At 41.1% G+C, this 21,831-nt stretch overlaps 1 protein-coding gene across 1 annotated transcript in view; it reads right to left on the bottom strand.

Moving 5' to 3' along the window:
• LOC117512201 (copine-9-like) overlaps positions 1-21,265 on the bottom strand; it is a 524,667-nt gene extending 503,402 nt beyond the window's left edge. Inside the window, exons 1-2 of the mRNA XM_034172192.1 lie at positions 21,186-21,265; positions 8,221-8,261 (exon numbers count right to left, since the gene is read on the bottom strand). Coding sequence (XP_034028083.1) covers positions 8,221-8,261; positions 21,186-21,265 — 121 coding nt within the window. The remainder of the gene's footprint in view (positions 1-8,220; positions 8,262-21,185) is intronic.
• Positions 21,266-21,831: the final 566 nt, after the last annotated feature.

Genomic DNA, 21,831 nt, shown 5'->3' with positions numbered 1-21,831 from the left:
GAGAAAGAAGACAAAGCTAAAACAAGGTTGAATAACACGTACATTCTCAGGGTGAAGTGCAAAACAGCACAACACCGTTCTCATGAGAAAGAAGACAAATGTACAAATGTTTAACAGTGATAACATATATACAAAATCCTTAACACCCCCCCCCCCCCCCAAACGACATGTAGGGACCAACACCCCCCAGAGGACTTCCCGCCAGCTCCAGGAGTAATAACCACAGCCGAGGTCCCTCTGGGATCCAACGTCACCCACGGGGATTCCCAGCGCCTCCCAGAGGACCACTCGTCAACCCCAGGAGACGCCTCCCCTCATGACCAACGGACCCAGCCCCAGCCGTCTATGGCTAGATGGACCCACAGCCCTTTCCCCCCCAGAGGACACCACAGTCAAACCCTGAGGGCGGAAACTGGGGGGAAAAACAAGAAGAGAGGAAAAAAAAAAAAAACATACAAACAAAACAACCCCAACCCCACCCCCTTGGCGCAGTGGAAACTGGAAGCACGTCCAGTGTCACCAACTGTGACTATACCATAGAAGCCAACCGGAAGGAGTGGAACAGCGGTTATGGCAAACAGCACAAACCGGCGCCACTCCTCCGACTTCTACACCAGCCACTAGCTGCAGGTATATCCCACTGCCCCAAACCTCAGCCACGCCGATGGCAGACGGCCAAAGGCGTGCTGAAGCCGGAGGTGGAACAGGGAATCAAAAAACACCCCCCCCCCCCCCCCCAGGTGCAGAGGTTACCCGGGAAACGCCCAGTATAACCAAACTGCACCGCTCCAGCAACGCCGACACTACGGCTCACCCGGCTGGAGCCAGAGGAGAAGAGAGGGAAAAAAAAGAAAACACCCCAAACCCCCCCCCCCCCTCCCGGGTGCAGAGGCCACCTGGGAAATACCCACCACAACCAAACTGCACCCCTCCAGCAACGCCGACACTACGGCTCACCCGGCTGGAGTCAGAGGAGAAGAGAGGGCATAACAAAAAACAAAACAAAAAAAAAGAAAAAACAACCCAATTACCCCCCCATGACCCCCCAGGGGACCGTCCCATCAAACCCTGGGAGGCGAAACCGAAAGAAATAAAAAAGACTAACAGACTAACATAAGGTTGCTTGGGTCCTTTTTTTTTTTTTTTTTTTTTTGACAGAACTGCAGGGTCACGACCCAGACACTAAATAGTGTAAAACAAAAAATAAAATCCCACACAAAAACCAACTCAAAAAACACCCACACAAAATGAACTAACACAAAACAAATCAGTGACGTATACCGTTAAGCTCAAACAAATCGAACACACCTGTTCTAACTTAAGAGCTTAACGGTAATGTGACTAAGTCACCAAAAGAGGGAGCCAAAGTGCTAAAAATGAAAAAAATCCCTTTGGTGACAGAAAACAAACGAGCTGCATCTCCGTGCGCAGCTATGTGCAACACACAACCAAAATGTGCTCAACTAAATAACGCCGGAGCTGATACAACAGACGCAGTAGTTATCTTTATCCGGGGAAACGGGGCTACAACTGTAACACAGGAAGCTCAGCGACCCGTGCCACAGAGCTCCGCCGTGCGCGTGCACCCATTACAGACACACTCTTGCAGCTCCCGTTTAAACCTCTTATCCGGTCGGAGCGTGACGCAAAGCCGTCGCCAGTCACACTCCACCACGACCCTCGGATAAGGCACAACACAGGAACACGGCTGCAAGAGAGCACAAATCAGTATTCAGCAATGGGTCTCAAACACGCACCATCCGGGCGGAGAGCACCCGCAACTGATCCAGATAACTACTGAACGTCTGCTGCCGCCTTCCCGGCGTGTTACCGTCTCTGCTACCGCTGGGTCCGTGATGTTTGGCCAGAGACTACTGTTATGTGTCGGACGCAGCTCGGAGAACCGACCAGCGTTTGAAGGACCCAGTATGAAATAAGCAGAGCACGGTACAAAGGCTAACTGAATTTAATACATAACAGTGATGTGATACAAAACAACAAAAGAGTGTGCAGTCTGGCGTGGTGGTGATACATTGCGCTCCCAGCAGCGCTAACGGTCCGGAGCCAGAAGCCGTTCGGACCCAAGGACCCCGCCGACACCCCCCAGGTGGCCGCAACAAACTGAGTCTGTGAAAGAAGGAACCGTTATGCGAGTCCACACTCTACACACAGAGAGACCACTCAAAGGTGTACATAAACAGCAAACACTTCCTGGCTTAATTACTAATCAGCTTCCCAACCTGCAGGCATGGAACATCCAGTTCACAAAACTCCACTGCAGTGGAAGCCGATACATGACTAACGTACAGCTCAATATAATAAGGTGTGAGGGACACCACATTTACTGACTGTATAAACGTTAGTCACAAAATCTAACGTACCTCAGGAAGTGTGCTGACGAGCGTGAGACCTCACCCCCTCCTCTTTCACAGACCGTGCATCAAACCCTGGACGTTCTCTGCATCCACTGATGATGAGATGGCTCCCGAGACGACGATCTCACCCGTCTGGTCACAAGGTCGAGTCTCTGGCAAATACACACTGTATACTCCAGTCTTAAATGCCACCATGTTCCAATCCATATAGATGCACCACAGCTGTGAGTCCTGACGAGCCGCAGGTGATCAGGGTGAGGTCCTGATAACCTCAGCAACACAGCCACTCAGTCCCAAATGCAAGCCACCTGGAAGGAAAAACAAAAGACAGAAACAAAAAGGCAGCCAGGCCCCCCAGCCATACAACACTATGTCTCTGTTGTAGCCTCTGCTCTCCTCTATGCTGTCATCTGTTGGACCCTGGGCAGCACAGAGTGGGAGAGAAAGAGACTGAATAAGCTGGTCAGGAAGTCCAGCTCTGTCCTGGGCTGTCCTCTGGACTCTCTGGAGGAGGTGGCTGAGAGGAGGGTGTTAGCCAAGTTCAAATCCATCATGGACAACCCCTCTCACCCTCTGCACTGGACTGTAGTGGAGCTGAACAGCTCGTTCAGTGACAGAATGAACGATACCGCAGGTCGTTCCTCCCTGCTGCTGTCAGACTGTACAATAACACTGTGAAATAACCACATACAATAATATGTCCACAAATCATGTACAATAACTCGTTTACAAATCCTTGCACTAATGTCACCTTAGCACATCGAAATTCCACTTCACATATTGTAAATAAGATGCTCCTCTCTCTTTTTCAATCTCAATCATGTTTATATTTATATATATGCATATGTACTTATATATGTATATACATACATACATACAGTATACATATATATATATATATATATATATATATATATATATATATATATATATATATATATATATATATATATATATATATATATATATATACACGAGGGCTGTCAATAAAGTATAGGTCCTTTTTATTTTTTTCAAAAACTATATGATTTCATTCATATGTTTTTACGTCAGACATGCTTGAACCCTCGTGCGCATGCGTGAGTTTTTCCATGCCTGTCGGTGACGTCATTCGCCTGTGAGCACTCCTTGTGGGAGGAGTCGTCCAGCCCCTCGTTGGAATTCCTTTGTCTGAGAAGTTGCTGAGAGACTGGCGCTTTGTTTGATCAAAATTTTTTCGAAACCTGTGAGACACATCGAAGTGGACACGGTTCGAAAAATTAAGCTGGTTTTCGGTGAAAATTTTAATGGCTGATGAGAGATTTTGAGGTGATACTGTCGCTTTAAGGACTTCCCACGGAGCGAGATGTCGTGCAGCGGTCCCAGGCGCCGTGGTCAGCCTGTTTCAAGCTGAAAACCTCCACATTTCAGGCTCTATTGATCCAGGACGTCATGAGAGAACAGAGAAGTTTCAGAAGAAGTCGGTTTCAGCATTTTATCCGGATATTCCACTGTTAAAGGAGATTTTTTTAATGAAAGACGTGAGGACGGGTCCGCGCGTCGGGACACAGCCGGCGCGGTGCGGTGGCACAGGAAAAACACCTCCGTGTTGATAACCATTTGTAAAATCCAGGCGGCTTTTGATGGCTTTCAGTGGAGTGAGTATATGAGAAATTGTTTAACAGCTGGACATGTTCCAACTTGTCCTTATGGCTTCCAACAGAGGTGTTTTTCCTGTGGCGGAGCGTCGCGGCGGCCCGTTTCTTTATCCAGTTTCTGGCTCAGTATTTCTCTTTATAGGCTTTTAAGGATTATGTGAAAACTATTTCACAGATTCTCACCAAATTTGCACCACACATATATAGTAGGGCATAGAAGACTCCACTCAATTTTGGATGTGATCTGGATCCAGATTGGCGGATGTCAAAAATCTCCAATTGCTCTTGTTTACCCATTGTTATTGTTGAGCAAAATTTTATGAGAAGTGCATTTCCATTAAAATCAGGTTGGGATGTACATGTATAAGTGGAAATTTTTTAAGATGAGATAAAGTTGAGATGATACGGAAAGAGAGATAGAGATGCACAAAAAGCAAAGAGATCCTTTTTTTTACACTGACTTCTATTTTGTTGGGGACAGTATGACCTCAAGATGTTTTGTGTGGTCAGTATCATTACATTTGGAATTTTCATCCATTCCTGCATTTAATGCCTGCAACATATTTCAAAAGAAGTGAGGACAGGAGCAATTTAGTATTAATATTAGGATTAAATCATGACTTTTACAGTCAGTTTTCTTGGGACAAGTAAGAGGATGGAGGCATGAACATTTCCAAATCACTGAATATGTGTTGGACTTCATTTGTCTCAATCATTTAAAAAAGAAGCAGTACTTTAAGGTTGATCTGTGTCCCATATACTTAGCAGTTTTCAAAAATTGAGTGACCATGTTGGAAAAAGACTAGTGAGGGGTGTCACCAAAACACCCAGACAACTCTGAAGGAATTATAAGCCTCTTGGTTGCAAAAATCACAGAATAACAGCCACAGCAACATTTTAAACTTGGACCAAAAGCAAATAACACATGAATGTATTCAGCTGTTTTTCTACAGCCCCTATTCCAATGAAGTTGTACGTTATGAGAAATGTAAATAAAAACTGAATGCAATGATTTGCAAAGCCTCTTCAACTTATATTCAATTGACTACATCAAAAAGACAAGATATTTAATGTTCAAACTGATAAACTTTTTTGTTTTTGTGCAAATGGATGCCTGCAACACATTTCAAAACAGTTTGGACAGGCCAACAAAGACTGGGAAAGTTGGTGAATACTCAAAGAACACCTAATTGGAAACAGGTGAGTGTCATGATTTGGTATAAAAGGAGCATCCCCAAAAGGCTCAGCCATTCACAAGCAAAGATGGGGCGAGGATCACCACTTTGTGAACAACTGCGTGAAAAAATAGTCCAACAGTTTAAGAGCAATGTTTCTCGATGTTCAATTGCAAGGAATTTATGGATTCCATCATCCACAGTCCATAATATTGTTAGAAGATTCAGAGAATCAGGAGAATTTTCTACACATAAGCAGCAAGGCCAAAAACCAACACTGAGTGCCAGCAATGAATGCAGTGCCGCCTGAGGGATCGAAGGCGGCACTGCATTAAAAACTAGGGATGAGCTAGTACACCAGTATCTGTTCAACCATCTAAATTATCTGTATCTGTACTCGGAGTGGGCAGGCCTAAATCGGAAGTGGGCGTGGTTTAACCAGAAATGGGTGGGCTTACATCTGTACGTTATTTTAAGTGTGAAATTGATATGGATTGATCAGAAGTTTCTATATTTATTGTTTATTTGAAAACTATTTACAGAACAGCCTCAAAATTGAGATTCAAATCAATGATTTTGATCACAAAAGTAAAAGAACTATTTACAGAACAAGTTTTTTTTTTTTTATGAACTCAGAACATAAATGTTCTTAAGAGTATGAATGAATATTTACAGAACAACCTCAGAATTGAGATTCAATGTTTTGATCACAACAGTAAAGGAACTATTTCCAGAACAACCTCAAAACCGATTCAAATCAATGATTTTGATCACAAAAGCAAGAGAACTGTTTGCAGAACAAGTTTTTTTTATCAACTCAGAACATGAATTTCTTAAGTGTATGAATGAATATTTACAGAACAGCCTCAGAATTGGCATTCAATGTAGTAGGAAATTATGATGTATTAAATATGCATGAAAAAGAGTTGTCATGATCAACACAACTTTCTTTTTATTATTATTATTATTTAATGTTATGAACAAACTGACATTTTTTTTCAATTATTTCTTTATTTTTACTATCTAACGTTCTTGGAATTTTGATTAAGGCGTCTGTGTGCATGTGTGTGTGACTGAGTGAGAGAGACAGACAGGTTGTTCTAAGACTGTTTATTTTTTAATGATCTGTGTGAACTTGGGGATGCATGCAAACATCCAGTGATGGCAAACAATATGTCAGCCTTGTTCACTGTATTCTTCTCAAAAGCACCACATTCACTACAAGCAAAGTTTTCCATCTGACTTTGTATCATCAGCCAGCAACCAAACGTTAAAAAAAAAAAAAAAAACGACCAGAGTGGAGGCAGTGACCGACACAACACAAGCCATTTTCAGCTCTATTTGTCAAATGCACCGTGTATGTTATAAAACAAGTTCACCAAGTAATGTTAAATACCATACAAACCAAAACAGAGGCGAAGTGAAGAAAAATTGAGGAGCACAGCAACGTGAGCTAGAGTCAAGCCAAGCACAGAGAGCGAGCAGATCCTGCCTGTGTGTGTGCGAGAAGCTGCAGGGAGGGGCGGGCACTGTGTGTGACTGGCCAATCACAGAGTGTGAAGACAGTCAGTTAGCCAGTCAGGATTTTCCTTCAGCACGAGCACAGATATTGATGGGTTTTACTCGGATCATGCTTGTGCTCATCAAAAATCCTTTATCCGTACTGGATACTCATCTGAAACGAGTATCCGGCTCAGCCCTATTAAAAATCAACATCATTGTGTAAAGGATCTTATCCCATGGGATCAGGAACACTTCAGAAAACCATTGTCAGTTAACACAGTTTGTCGCTACATCTACAAGTCCAAGTTAAAACTCTACCATGCAAAGCGAAAGCCATACATCAACAACATCCAGAAACGTTGTCGCCTTCTCTGGACCCGAGCTCATTTGAAATGGACAAATGCAAAGTGGAAAAGTGTGCTGTGGCCTGATGAGTCCACATTTCATCAGCATCTGTGATGGTATGGGTGTGTTAGTGCCCATGGAATGGGCAACTTACACATCTGTGATGGCACCATCAATGCTGAAAGGTACATCCAGTTTTTGGAGCAACACATGCTGCCATCCAAGCAATGTCTTTTTTCAGGGATGTCCCTGCTTATTTCTGCAAGCCACAATGCCAAGCCACATTCTGCTTGTGTTACAACAACCTGGCTTTGTAGTAAAAGAGTGCGGGTACTAGACTGTTCTGCCTGCAGTCAAGACCTGCCACCCATTGAAAATGTGTGGCGCATTATAAAGCACACAGTATGACAACGGAGACCCCGGACTGTTGAACAACTGAAGTTGTACACCAAGCAAGAATGGGAAAGAATTCCACCTACAAAGCTTCAACAATTAGTGTCCTCAGTTCCCATACGCTTACTGAGTGTTGTTAGACGTAACACAGTGGTAAACATACAACTGTCCCAGCTTTTTTGAAATGTGTTGCAGGTGTCCATTTCAAAATGAGCAAATATTTGCACAAAAACAATAAAGTTTATCAGTTTGAACATTAAATATATTGTCTTTGTGGTGTATTCAGTTGAATATAGGTTGAAGAGGATTTCCAAATCCTATTCTGTTTTTATTTACATTTTACACAACGTGCCAACTTCATTGGAATTGGGGTTGTAATGATGACTGATGACACAGACATTCATTTTCGATACCCGCTTATGCCAATCCAGAGTCATCAGGGCTGAAGCGTATCCCAGACATTATAGGGCACAGGCAGGGTACAGCCTGGACAGGGTGCCAGTCGGCCACACTGTCACACATGCCTACAGTCATTTTAAAGTTTCCAATTCACCTAACCTGCACATCTTTAGAAGTGATTGAAAGGGAACCCATCCAAACTCCCAAGTGGGAAGTGATCCATCAACCTCCTTGCTGTAAGGCAACACTGCCCACATTAATGTACCATGCCACCCAAAGCAAACACTGTAAATAATAATTACATATTTTTAAATAATTAATTTAATGTAAATTTATGTTTATGTCTATGTAAATTTATTTGTTTTGCAGCAAACAGAAAAGTTTTATACATACCAGGATCTGACTTGGAGAATGTATCAACATCCAGTAGACTCCTGTAGAAAGAATGAAAATGAGAGAAAAAAAAAAAACATTATTAGAGAAAAAGAAAGATGAATTCATTCAAGGAAAAGTTCACTTTTTTGCAGACATAGTTGTGATATTACTTGCGATGAAGCCACTGAATTGCAAGCCTCTGAAAAATTGCATTTTGGAAATTTAGAAGGGGAAGTTTGGAATGGACCAGCAAAGATTCAAAATCACAATAAAATAATGGTAAGAACCTACTTTTTTAATCAGCGACATGTTACTCATCAAAAACAAGGCAGAACAAAAATAAGGCCAGTTCTGTATAATTCTTTCTATAACTTGATTTTATCAAACTTCCATCCATTCTGAATGTTCATATGCATACCTCTGAATACCGTTCAAAAATGTTGTGTATTGTTGTGTTGTTGGCCAGTTTCTCCTTGAGGTTTGTACTTCCACAATGGGTAAGCACTCGATGGACAATTATTTTTATTACTTCCACTAACAAAGTTAGAGGAGGTTATCACCCCGTTTGTTTGTTTGTCTGCTTGTGAACAGCCTGGAGCACACAATTTCTCATATATCATTCTGAAAATGTTACTGATAATTCATATTCTGATAGGCAAGAAGTGATTAAATTTTCTAGGTCACAGGTCAAAGGGAAAAGCTGAATTTTCAAAAATTTGTAAGCATCAAAAAAGATCAAATTTCTTTCATATTTGAGAGTGTTATGTAGGGTTGTATTCTTTATTGACTGACAAAGTTTGATCTGGATGTTCCCTAGTTTGTAGTTCATTGTGTCATTGTGTCTTTGCGCTGTTACACCTGTCGTGTTATATTGTCTCTCCTGTCTCAAAGTGTTTCTGTCTTTGTGTTTCCGTCACTGTCCCATTTGGGTTCCAGGTTTCTTCTCTATCAGCACATATTCCCGTTTGCATTCCAAAGTGTTATTGCTGAAAATCTACTGAACACTTCCTCTCGCTAAGTGCATGCAGATGCTTGAATGGGGGCGGCAGCAGCTTTGGAGCTACTGGATAATTCTGGACACAGAAAACCGAGGTGTGATTCTTAAAAGGATAAAGCCTGTTCCTGACCACGTATTTTGCCTTGCCCTCATCTGTACCTTTACTACGCGGCCTGCCTTTCTGTGTACCGGACCCTGGACTGTCTCCCGAGGTGTCAGCGCACATCCACCGGCACAGCTCCACCTGAAGCCCGAGGCGTCAGCGCAGTTCCACCGGCGTGGCTTTACCGAGGCCCGAGGCGCCAGCGCACATCCACCAGCGCGGCTCCACCTGAAGCCCGAGGCGTCAGCGCAGTTCCACCGGCGCGGCTTTACCGAGGCCCGAGGCGTCAGCGCACATCCACCGGCGCGGCTTTACCGAGGCCCGAGGCGCCAGCGCGGAGTTATCTGACCATGGGTCCGAAGAAAGCACTGACGGCGGAGGAGGGAGACGATATCAAGAAGTCCCTGGACTTTTTGTCTGAGGAAATCTCTGTGGTTAAAATGCAGCAGAAATCCATTATGGAGCTGGTGGAAGAAGTGAAGGCTCTCCGGATCCAGAATGCCGAGAAAGACCGGCGTCTGGTGTACCTGGAGAACCATGTTGCGGAGTTGGAACAGTACACAAGGATGAACGACGTTATTATTACAGGAATTCATATTAAACCTCGATCCTACGCACGGGCGGTGTCAGAAGACAGCGGAGGGGAGGCCAACGAGCAGGAGGCCAGCTCAGTGGAACAACAGGTGGCTGACTTCCTGCAATCTAAAGGTATTCAAATGGACTGTAATAACATTGAAGCGTGCCACCCCCTGCCCAGGAGAGAGGATGGAGACAAGCGAGCAGTTATAATGAGGTTTGTCAACAGAAAACATAAAATGGCATTGTTAAAACAGGGACGGAAACTTAAAGGAACAAACGTATTCATCAATGAACATCTGACCAAAAGAAACGCAGACATCGCCAGGAAAGCTCGTTTCTTAAAAAAGCAGGGAAAAATTCAACAGACATGGACATCCAACTGCAAAACATTTATCAAATTGAATGGAACACCAGAACAAGCGAAGGTTATGGTAATCAGGAACATCGAGGATCTGGACAAATATGACCAATAAGGTATGAGGACACAAACACATCACAACACCATGACACAGACCAGAGGAACCTATTCATCTACTACCTATTCATCTACATCTGGAGACAAGAAGGATATAACTCAAAGGATTGCTGATCATGGAAAAGTAGAACTGAGAACATTTAAATACACAGACCACAATGTACTGGACTTGGAGCACGATATAGACCCGGACAGTAATTTCTTCTCAAATATCAATGACAGTTGTTGCTATTATACAGATGAACAGTTTAATCGGATCATTAGAACGGATAACAAATTATCAATAATCCATTTCAACAGCAGAAGTCTATATGCAAACTTTAACAACATTAAAGAATATTTAAGTCAGTTTAAAAAAAATATTTAACATAATTGCTATATCAGAAACATGGATCAATGAAGATAAAGGAATGGATTTTGAACTGGATGGATATGAATTTAATTGTGTAAACAGAATAAGAGTGGAGGAGGAGTGGCTGTGTATGTGGATAAGAACATGGATTATAAAATAGTAGACAATATGACAACTGTGATTGATAACTTATTAGAATGTATAACTATTGAAATATGTGAAGAAAAAAGCAAAAATGTATTAGTCAGCTGTATATATAGAGCACCAGGATCTAGTATTGAAACATTCACTGACTGTATGGGAAAAATGTTCTCAAAAACTAATCAAAAAACTGTGTTCATTTGTGGTGACTTAAATATTGATCTGCTCAATCCAAATAAGCATAAAATAACAGATGAATTTATCAGTATAATGTACAGTATGAGTTTATATCCAAAAATCACCAGGCCAAGCAGAATTACATCCCATAGTGCTACCTTAATTGATAATATATTCAGCAATGATATTGAGAATAACACTGTGAGTGGATTATTAATCAATGACATTAGTGATCATCTACCAGTTTTCATCGTTTATAATAGAAACCATCGGCGGAATCAGCCAGAGGAGAAAATAAAATACAGGCGAGTGCGGACAGAGGAAAACATGAACACACTAAAGAAGGATTTACAGGAGCAAAACTGGGAAAAGGTATACAGTGAAAGTGATGTTGATAGTGCATATGAAACTTTTTTACAAATATTTACATCATTATATGATAAAAATTGTCCAATTAAACAAGACTACAGAAAACAAAAAATCCAAGCTCGACCATGGATGACGAAAGGGTTACGAAATGCATGTAATAAGAAAAATACACTGTATAGAGAATTCATAAAACTAAAGACTAAAGAGGCAGAAAATATATATATATATATATATATATATATATATATATATATATATATATATATATATATATATATATATATATATATATATATATACGAGATATAAGAAATACAAAAATAGATTAACTAATATTATACAGGTATGTAGGAAGGAATATTATAGTAACATATTATATAATAACAAAAACAATATTAAAGGAATATGGGATATATTAAATAGCATTATCAAAAATGGTAATAAAAAACAGTTACCCTCAGTATTTCATTGATAATAATGTCAAGAAGGAAAATAAGGATGAGGTAGTCAACGGTTTTAATAATTTTTTTGTAAATATTGGACCAAGCTTGGCAGAAAAAATTCCCGATTCCCAACCTGAGGATTGGGATAATAATCTCATAGAAAGAAATCCCTGTTCAATGTTCCTCACAGCAGTGGATGGAAAAGAAATTATAGACATTGTGAATAATTGTAAATATAAAACATCGATTTAAATGAAATTGATATGGTGGTGGTAAAACAGGTCATTGATTGGATTGTAGAACCATTAACATACATCTGTAACTTATCATTTCAAACCGGTAAATTTCCCAATCAAATGAAAATAGCTAAGGTTGTGCCGCTGTATAAGACTGGGGATAGACACCACTTCACAAATTATAGACCTGTTTCTTTGCTTCCACAATTTTCCAAATTATTAGAAAAGTTATTCAATAATAGATTAGACAAATTCATAAATAAACATAAATTACTTACTGATAGTCAATATGGATTCAGAGCACATAGTTCAACATCACTTGCATTAATAGAATCAGTTGAGGAGATTACAAACGCCATAGACCACAAATTACATTCAGTTGGAATATTTATAGACCTTAAAAAGGCTTTTGATACAATCAATCATGACATATTAATCAATAAACTTGAACAGTATGGGATTAGGGGGTTGGTGTTGCACTGGGTGAGAAGCTACTTAAGTAACAGAAAACAGTTTGTGTATTTGGGGGAATATACATCATCATGCTTGGACAATGCTTGTGGCGTCCCACAGGGGTCAGTATTGGGTCCAAAACTGTTTCTAATTTATATAAATGATATTGTCAATGTTTCCAAAATATTAAAATTAGTATTATTTGCAGATGACACAAGCATTTTTTGTTCGGGGGGGATTTGCAGGAGTTACTGAGGAGGATCAGTATAGAAATGGGAAAATTGAAAATATGGTTTGACAGAAACAAATTATCATTAAACTTAAGTAAAACAAAATACATGTTATTTGGCTATTGTAATACAGACATACAGGTTCAGTTACAAGTCGAGGGGGTAGATATTGAAAGAGTACATGAAAATAAGTTTCTGGGGGTGATAATAGATGATAAGATAAACTGGAAGACTCATATAAAACATATACAAAGTAAACTGTCAAGAAGCATTTCAGTTCTAAACAAAGCGAAACATATTCTGGACCACAACTCACTCCGCATTCTTTACTGCTCACTGGTTTTACCATATTTACAGTACTGTGCAGAGGTATGGGGTAATACTTATAAAGGTACAACACAATCACTATCAGTAATGCAGAAAAGAGCTATAAGAATTATTCATAATACTGGCTATAGAGATCACACAAATCCACTATTTTTACAATCCAAATTCTTAAAATTCACAGACTTGGTTCATTTTCAAACAGTACAAATTGAGTATAAAGCAATAAACAATTTACTTCCAGCAAATATTAAAAATATGTTTTTTAACAGATCAGGGGATTACAGTCTGAGGGGGAAATTTAATTTAAAGCATCAGTGGGCACGAACAACATTAAAAGGTTTCTGTATTTCTGTCTGTGGGGTGAGGATGTGGAACAGATTGGGAGTGGGGCTCAAGCAATGTCCAAGCATGAACCAGTTCAAACAGCGGTACAAAAATATGTTTTTTTCTAGGTATAGGGAGGAGGAAGGGTAATGAGGGTTAGGGTGTTTTTGTTTTTTGCTTCGGCTTGTAAATATATAGTATTTTGTATGTAAGTAGGTATGTGTAGGTGTATATTTATGTTTGTGTATATATATGTGTATATATATGTATATATGTATATGTATGTATATGTGTATGTATGTTGATGTGTGTATGTATATATGTATGTGTATATATGTATATATATATATATATATATATATATATATATATATATATATATATATATATATATATATATATATATATATATATATATATTGATATCGGTTTAGGTGTGTAGGAATCTATGTGTATATGTGGCAAAGGGTATTACTGGTTGTGGGGAAGAAGGGGTAGGGATAAATAAGCTGATGCTTCACCCTACCCCTTTTCGGACATGTTGGGTACACAGTAGGAACTTTTTTGTTTTGTCTTTACTGATCTATCTTGTAATTGTTGTTGTATCAAATGTTCGAAATAAACAGTTTTCATTCATTTTCATTCATTCATTCATTCATTCATATATCTCAGTCAGTTCCTCAGTCATTCCCATTTGTGACAATGAGGTGCAAGCTATCACTGTCAATGAATAAACTAAAGGTGCCCTGACACTTGCATGACTTTGATCCGTGCACTTGCACGCACTTCTTCGTGACGATCCCACCCGCTGTGTTCTGGATGCCGTGCTTTGTTCTACTGGACGCTGCGCTTTGTATGCTGGATGTGTATATAAAATAATTATTTTGCAGCGAATTTATCATTTTCTCTCAGAGTTGGCTGTTGAAAACACCTCTAATCGCTTCCGGAATCACAGAGAACCATTTCATCTGCAGCTTTTTGTTCTTCTTTTTCTTTCTCGTACGCTTAATGAGGTGGAGAAAGCATTGAAACATTCTGAAAGGTAATTATTTGTAATGTTTATACTGTAACTGCTTGGTAAAACAGTTGAATGTTTATTCCTTCTTATGAGTAGCTGTAAAAGTATGTTTATGATAGATTTAAAATCTCCTTATAATCGTTCAGATGACCTGCGATGTGATGCGGTGTGCTGACATAATCACTCTCACTCACATGCAGTGTTGATAATTGTTTGCACAATGTTCACATGAAGTTCACATCATAAATGCCTGATGGGGATTTTGAACATTTCAAAATTTTCTTTGCACACTTGCACAAAGCCGCACATAGTTTACAACAGTTTCCAATGAGTTTGGGACGGGTTTACTCTCCTGCATGGCAGAGTGCTTGCATCAAAGTTGTCCAAGTGTCAGGGGGCATTAAGTTTGATCCACATCTGATCCGAATTGTGGATTTAGCAGATATTTGATTCTTCTTAAGATTGAAAAGCCCTTTTGATCTATATATTTTATCTTATGACAAGCCACTTCTAACAGGACTTTGACTCTGAATTTTTTTTCAAAGGTAAAAGTTTGTGCAATTGGAAACTAGCGTAGGTTTGCACAGTACTCTTTTTTTTTTTTTTTTTTGGCCAGGGTGTACCCTGCCTTACACCATATGACTGCAGGGATAGGTTCCAGCCCTCTGCAACCTCGTCTTGGATAAGCGGTTGAAGATGAGTGTGTGTGTGTATTTGTTATGTTATGTATGTTCATACTCACTCACTCATTTCCAAGCGCTTACTCCAATTAAGGGTCACGGGGGGGGGTTGTCCCAGCAGACATAGAGCATGAGGCAGGGTAGGCCCTGGGCAGGATGCCTGTCTGTTGCAGGGCCACATGTAGACAGACAAACACATGCACACCCACGGACAATTAAAAGTTTCAACACACCTGCATGTCTTTGGATGTGGGAGGAAGCCGGAGCATCCGGAGGGAACTCACACAAACAGGGGGAGAACATGCAAACTCCACACAGAAAGGCCACATGTGATGATCAATCCCATGACCTTCTTGCCATGAGGCAACAGCTCTAACCACTAATTCAGTGTCAATTAAATTTATTTAGATTATTTGGCGCCAAATCACAACAAAGCTGCTTCAAGGTGCTTCACACAAGTAAGGGCTAAACTTACCAACCCCTAGAGCAAGCACACAGGCAACAGAGGTAAGGAAAAACTCCCTGTCATGGGTGGCGCCGGGGGTGAGGGGGGGCACTAAAAGGCGCTTGAGCTCCTCCTGGATTTGTCATAGCACCCCTCTTCTTCTTTGTCTTTCGGCTGTATCCGTTAGGGGTCGCCACAGCAGATCAATCGTTTCCATCTCACCCTGTCTTCTGTATCTTCCTCTCTCATACCAACCACCTGCATGTCCTCCCTCAGCACATCCATAAACCTCCTCTTTGGCCTCCCTCTTCTCCTCCTGCCTGGTGGCTCCATCCTCAGCAACCTTCTCCCTATATACCCTGGGTCCCTCCTCCGCACATGTCCAAACCATCTCAATCTCGCCTCTCTGACTTTGTCTCCAAACCGTCCCACCTGAGCTGTCCCTCTGATATGTTCATTCCTAATCTTGTCCATTCTTCTCACTCCCAAAGAGAATCTCAACATCTTCAGCTCTGCCACCTCCAGCTCTGCCTCCTGTCTTTTTGTTAGTGCCACCGTCTCTAAGCTGTACAACATAGGTGGTCTCACTACTGTCTTGTAAACTTTCCCCTTCACTCTTGCTGATATTCTTTGGTCACAAATCACTCCTGCCACCTTTCTCCACCCACTCCACCCTGCCTGCACTCTCTTCTTCACCTCTCTACCACACTCTCCATTACTTTGAACAGTTGACCGCAAATATTTAAACTCATCTACTTTCGCCACTTCTACTCCTTGTAACTGCACTGTTCCACTGGGCTCCCTCCCATTCACACACATGTACTCAGTCTTGCTTCTACTGACTTTCATTCCCCTTCCCTCCAAAGCATATCTCCACCTCTCCAGACTAGACTCAACTTGCTCTCTACTCTCACTACAGATCACAATGTCATCTGCAAACATCATAGTCCATGTGGACTCCTGTCTGATCTCATCCGTCAACCTGTCCATCACCACTGCAAACAAGAAAGGGATCAGAGCTGATCCTTGGTGTAATCCCACCTCCACCTTGAATGAGTCTGTCATTCTGACTGTGCATCTCACCGCTGTCACACTATTCTTGTACATGTCCTGCACTACCTTAACATACTTCTCTGCCACTCCAGACTTCCTCATACAATACCACAGCTCTTCTCTTGGCACCCTATCATAAGCTTTTTCTAAGTCCACAAACACACAATGTAGCTCTTTCTGGCCTTCTCTGTACTTCTCCAACAGTATTCTCAGAGCAAACATTGCATCTGTAGTGCTCTTTCTCAGCATGAAACCATACTGCTGCTCACAGATCTTCACCTGTTTTCTAAGCCTAGCTTCTACTACTCTTTCCCATAACTTCATGCTGTGGCAGATCAACTTTATGCCTCTGTAGTTACTGCAGCTCTGCACATCACCTTTGTTCTTGAAAATAGGAACCAGCACACTTCATCTCCACTCCTCAGGCATCCTCTCACTTTCCAAGATTTTATTAAACAATCAGGTTAGAAACTCTACTGCCATCTCTCCTAGACATTTCCATGCTTCCACTGGAATGTCATTTGGACCAACTGCCTTTCCACTCTTCATCCTCTTCATAGCACCCCTCACTTCTTCCTTACTAATCTCTTGTACTTCCTGATTTACTCTCACCACATCATCCAGCCTTTTCTCTCGCTCATTTTCTTTATTCATCAGCTCTTCAAAATATTCCCTCCACCTTCTCAGCACACACTCCTCACTTGTCAGCACATTACCATGTGCATCTTTTACCACTCTAACCTGCTGCACATCTTTCCATCTCGGTCCCTTTGTCTGGCCAATCGGTACAAGTCCTTTTCTCCTTCCTTACTAGTCAGCTTCTTGTACAGCTCACAAAATGCCCTTTCCTTCACTTTTGCCACTTCTCTTTTCACCTTACACTGAATCTCCTTGTACTCCTGTCTACTTTCTTCATCTCTCCAACTATCCCAAAACTTTTTCGCCAACCTCTTTCTCCTTATGCTTTCGTGGACCTCTTCAGTCCACCACCAAGTCTCCTTGTCTTCCTTCCACTGTCCAGATGTCATACCCAGTACTGTCCTAGCTGTCTGCCTCACCACATCTGCAGTACTTTTCCAGTTGTCCAAAATTGCTTCCCCTCCAACCGGTGCTTCTCTCACCTGCTCGCTAAATTTCACACAACAGTCTTCCTCCTTCAGCTTCCACCATCTGATCCTCTCTTCTTCTTCTTCTTCTTCTTCTTTACCTCTAAATTCATCCTACAAACAACCATCCTATGCTGTCTAATGACACTCTCTCCTGCCACCACCTTACAGTCTCTGATTTCTTTTAGCTTGCATCTCCAATAAAGAATGTAGTCCACCTGTGTGCACCTTCCTCCACTCTTATATGTTACCCTGTGCTCCTCCCTTTTCTTAAAGTAGGTATTCACCACAGCCATTTCCATCCTTTTTTCAAAATCAACTTCCATCTGTCCTTCGCTATTTCTATCCTTGATACCATATCTACCCATTAATTCCTCATCACCTCTGTTCCCTTCACCAACATGCCCACTGAAGTCCGCTCCTATCATCACTCTTTCATGCTTGGGCACACTCTCCACCATCTCATCTAACACACTCCAGAAATCTTCTTTCTCTTTCAGCTCACAACCTACCTGTGGGGCATATGCACTGATGATATTCATCATCACCCCTTCAATTTCCAACTTCACACTCATCACCCTGTCAGACACTCGTTTAACCTCCAACACACTTTTAACATACTCTTCCTTTAAAATGACCCCAACACCATTTCTCTTCCTGTCCTCACCATGGTACAACAACTTGTACCCACCACCGATGCTCCTGCTCTTACTTCCCTTCCACTTGGTCTGTTGCACACACAATATGTCTACCTTTCTCCTCTCCATCATATCAGCCAGCTCTCTCCCTTTACCAGTCATACTACCCACATTCAAAGTCCCCACTCTCATTTCCACCCTTCTAGTTTTCTTCTTCTCCCGCTGTTTGTGGTAACGTTCTCCTCCTCTTCTTCATTGTCTTCACCCAGCAGTAGCCCAATTTCCACCAGCACCCTGTTGGGCAATAGCACCGGTGGCGGACGTTGTTAACCCGGGCCGCAACCGATCCGGTATGGAAATTCGATTCTTTGTCTGCATAGTTGGTTGGCTTGTTTTACGCTGGATGCCCTTCCTGACGCAACCCTCCTCATTTATCCGAGCTTGGGACCAGCACTCAGAATGTACTGGCTGCACACCCCATGTGGCTGAGTTATTTGTCATAGCACCCCCAAGAAAGTAATTCCCAATATAATTTAATATAATCTGTCCTTTTGTTCCTTTTTTGTTCTAATATGATCAATGTGTGCATTATTTATTCAAAACCAGTAATGACTTTATTCAATTTCTGGAGTTTACTTGTAAAATACTTTCATCTGAGCTTTGCACTGTGTGGCCCGGGTGTCTGAAATCTGTCTGATATCAGGAGGAGCGAGACAGGAGCACACATTATTCAGGAGTAGACTGGAAACACCCTCGCGACACAACCAATGTGCAAACCCTGACTGATTGCAAGTGACAAGTCAGTTGGTAACACCAGCAGTCAGCCATTCAGATCAGTCTGCCACCACAATGTAACTGGATATAATATCTGCAATTAAAAAACTGTATATTTGACTTTATGTAACAGCTGAGTGGATCCTTGTCATTTGATTGCTGCTTTGTATGTCACATGACATGAATTAATTCGTCCCATTTTGTGTTGCATTGCATTTAGAGTACAGTCTTTGTTTGGCAGCACAAGCGCCAACCCAGTTGAGTGTGTGCACACGGGTGCGTGCGGGGGACAACGACTCTGACGAGACGTGATTTGATTGAGCTAACTGATGCTGCTAACACACACACAAAATCCACTCCTCTATAAACCATCTGGATGCATGAAGAACTGTTCAGCTGAAAAGCTGATGTGATTTTTGGCTGGACTGAGGAACTACACAGTCTTTTTTTTCCCCTTTTTTCTTTTTGGTAGTACACGTGTGCACAAGCGCCGACCCAGTTGCGTGTGTGTGCGCGCGTGCAAGGGACAACAATCCGACCCAGACAGGATTTGATTGAGCTAACTGACACTGCTAATTCTTGTAACACACACATACACACACACACACAATCCACTCCGCTGTAAGCCATCTGGATGCATGAAGAGCTGTTCAGATGAAAGGCTGACGTGATTTTTGCCTGGACTGAGGAACTACACAAAGTCTTTTTTGTTTCCTTTTTTTTGTGAAAGTCCGAAGTCAGTGCACAGCATCACTGGGCTACACATCACAATTTGGATTTTAGAAGCAGTGGAACACCAAAATGTAAATCCCTTTTGTGTTGTTTATGAATGAATATCAAATGACAAGGATCTATTTTAGCTGTTATATAAGACAAATAATGAATGTTTTTACATTCATTCAGTGGAACAAATATTTAATTCGGTGAAAGCTGGAACATACCATCCAACTCAGCTTTGCCTCTTTGAATGGTATGTTCCAACTTTCACCTCATGAAATATTCATACCATTGAACTCATAAATTCATTATTTGTATGCTATTACACAGTCATTTGGCTACAACACACAATCAAATTTATGCCTCTGCATACAAATTTAAAATCACTGGTACATTAGTTGGGACCTGTTATATGTGCAAATGGAGAACAGTTAAACCTCTTTAATGACTTTGATGGAGATGGAGACAGCTAAAGGAATGGGTATCAGAAAGGTAAAGGTCGTGGGTGCAAAATAAAGTCAAACACACTGAGAGTTCTGCTAAGGACAGCCAGACAGAGAACTGCAACAATTAAATGGTTATTAAAATAATCACTTTTTTACATCATAACCAATGAATCATTCAGAGTCCAAATTGCCTGATTTTAGATTATTAAATGTGAATATATTGTGGTTTCTTGACTTTTTTGTTACAGTAAAGTGAACATCTTTAAGTCATAAACAAAACAAGGCATTTGAGGACATGGGTTTTGTGACACATTGATGGACATTTTTCACCATTTTCTGACATTTTTGTACCAAACTCCTAATTGATTAATCAACAAATCAATAAAGAATGAAAATAATCATTAGTTGTGGCTCTATATTTTATCCATAGATGCACTGTAAATTTTTGACAAGTTGTAACAGTTATGTTTATTTTTTTATTATTGGTAAAACAAATATTTTGTTTGTTTCATCAAAGATAATGATTGCACGCAAACGTTCCAGCCCTATATCATTATGTCATGTGAAGCGCCTTGAGGTGACCTTGTGATTTGGCGCTATAGAAATTAATAATTTGAAATTGGAATTTGAATTTGACAGATATTCAAATTAACACAGAACACAAATGCATATTTGAATGAATGAAATTTGTAACTTTTTTTTTTTTTTTTTTGCAATCTTTTCAAAGAACACAACAAAACATCATATTCCAGTCATTTTCCAATGTTGTCAGTTTCACCATCTTTTTCATAAAACATTAAATTGTGGGTAAGTATTCTGATTGCATGACCAGGTGATGACCAGTACAGCTCAAATCATAGGAAAACAGCAATCACACACTTTTTTTTGAGTCTGACTCACCGACAGGACACTGTAACTTCGATTTTAGTTGCAGGGACGCGGGTGTTGAGAGGATCAAAGTCTCCTATTGATGCCATCATGATCGACGCTCACCACGCAAAGAAGTCACAAATAAAAGTGTAAATCCATCACCGGTGTCCGCTGCTGTCCGGCCGATCGACTGGAGAGTGAAAGTTGTAGGAGGCAAATTTAAAGTTCATTCATCCTCCGTGCGCTCAGTGCGCACTGAGTCCGAGAGAGACGAGCCAGAGGAGGAGGAGGAGAGCGCAGCCAACCGGACGCATGAGCAACGACACCTCTCTCTCTCTCTCTCTCTCTCTCTCTCTCTCTCTCTCTCTCTCTCTCACACACACACACACACACACACACACACACACTCTGTCTCTCTCATATGCTCCACTTTGAGGAGATAAACCATAAAGAGGTATTTTCTGCCCACCAACAAATCAACTAAAGGACCAGTTCGATTATTTATTTATTTGTTTTAAAAACTGTCATATGAAATCAATCTCAGCAGTCAAGCAGGGGTGTGCTCCCTTCGTGGCCAAATTGCTGAAAAATGCTGGCGAAAGTGCCTTGGTGAGCAGGGGCGGAGCTAGACTTTTATCCTTGGGGTGGCCAGAGGGTGGCCAAGGCTATTTCAGGG

Source organism: Thalassophryne amazonica, chromosome 6 (assembly GCF_902500255.1).
Source record: "Thalassophryne amazonica chromosome 6, fThaAma1.1, whole genome shotgun sequence".
Classification (NCBI taxonomy): Eukaryota; Metazoa; Chordata; class Actinopteri; order Batrachoidiformes; family Batrachoididae; genus Thalassophryne; species Thalassophryne amazonica.
This window is presented reverse-complemented; position numbering and strand designations above follow the sequence as displayed.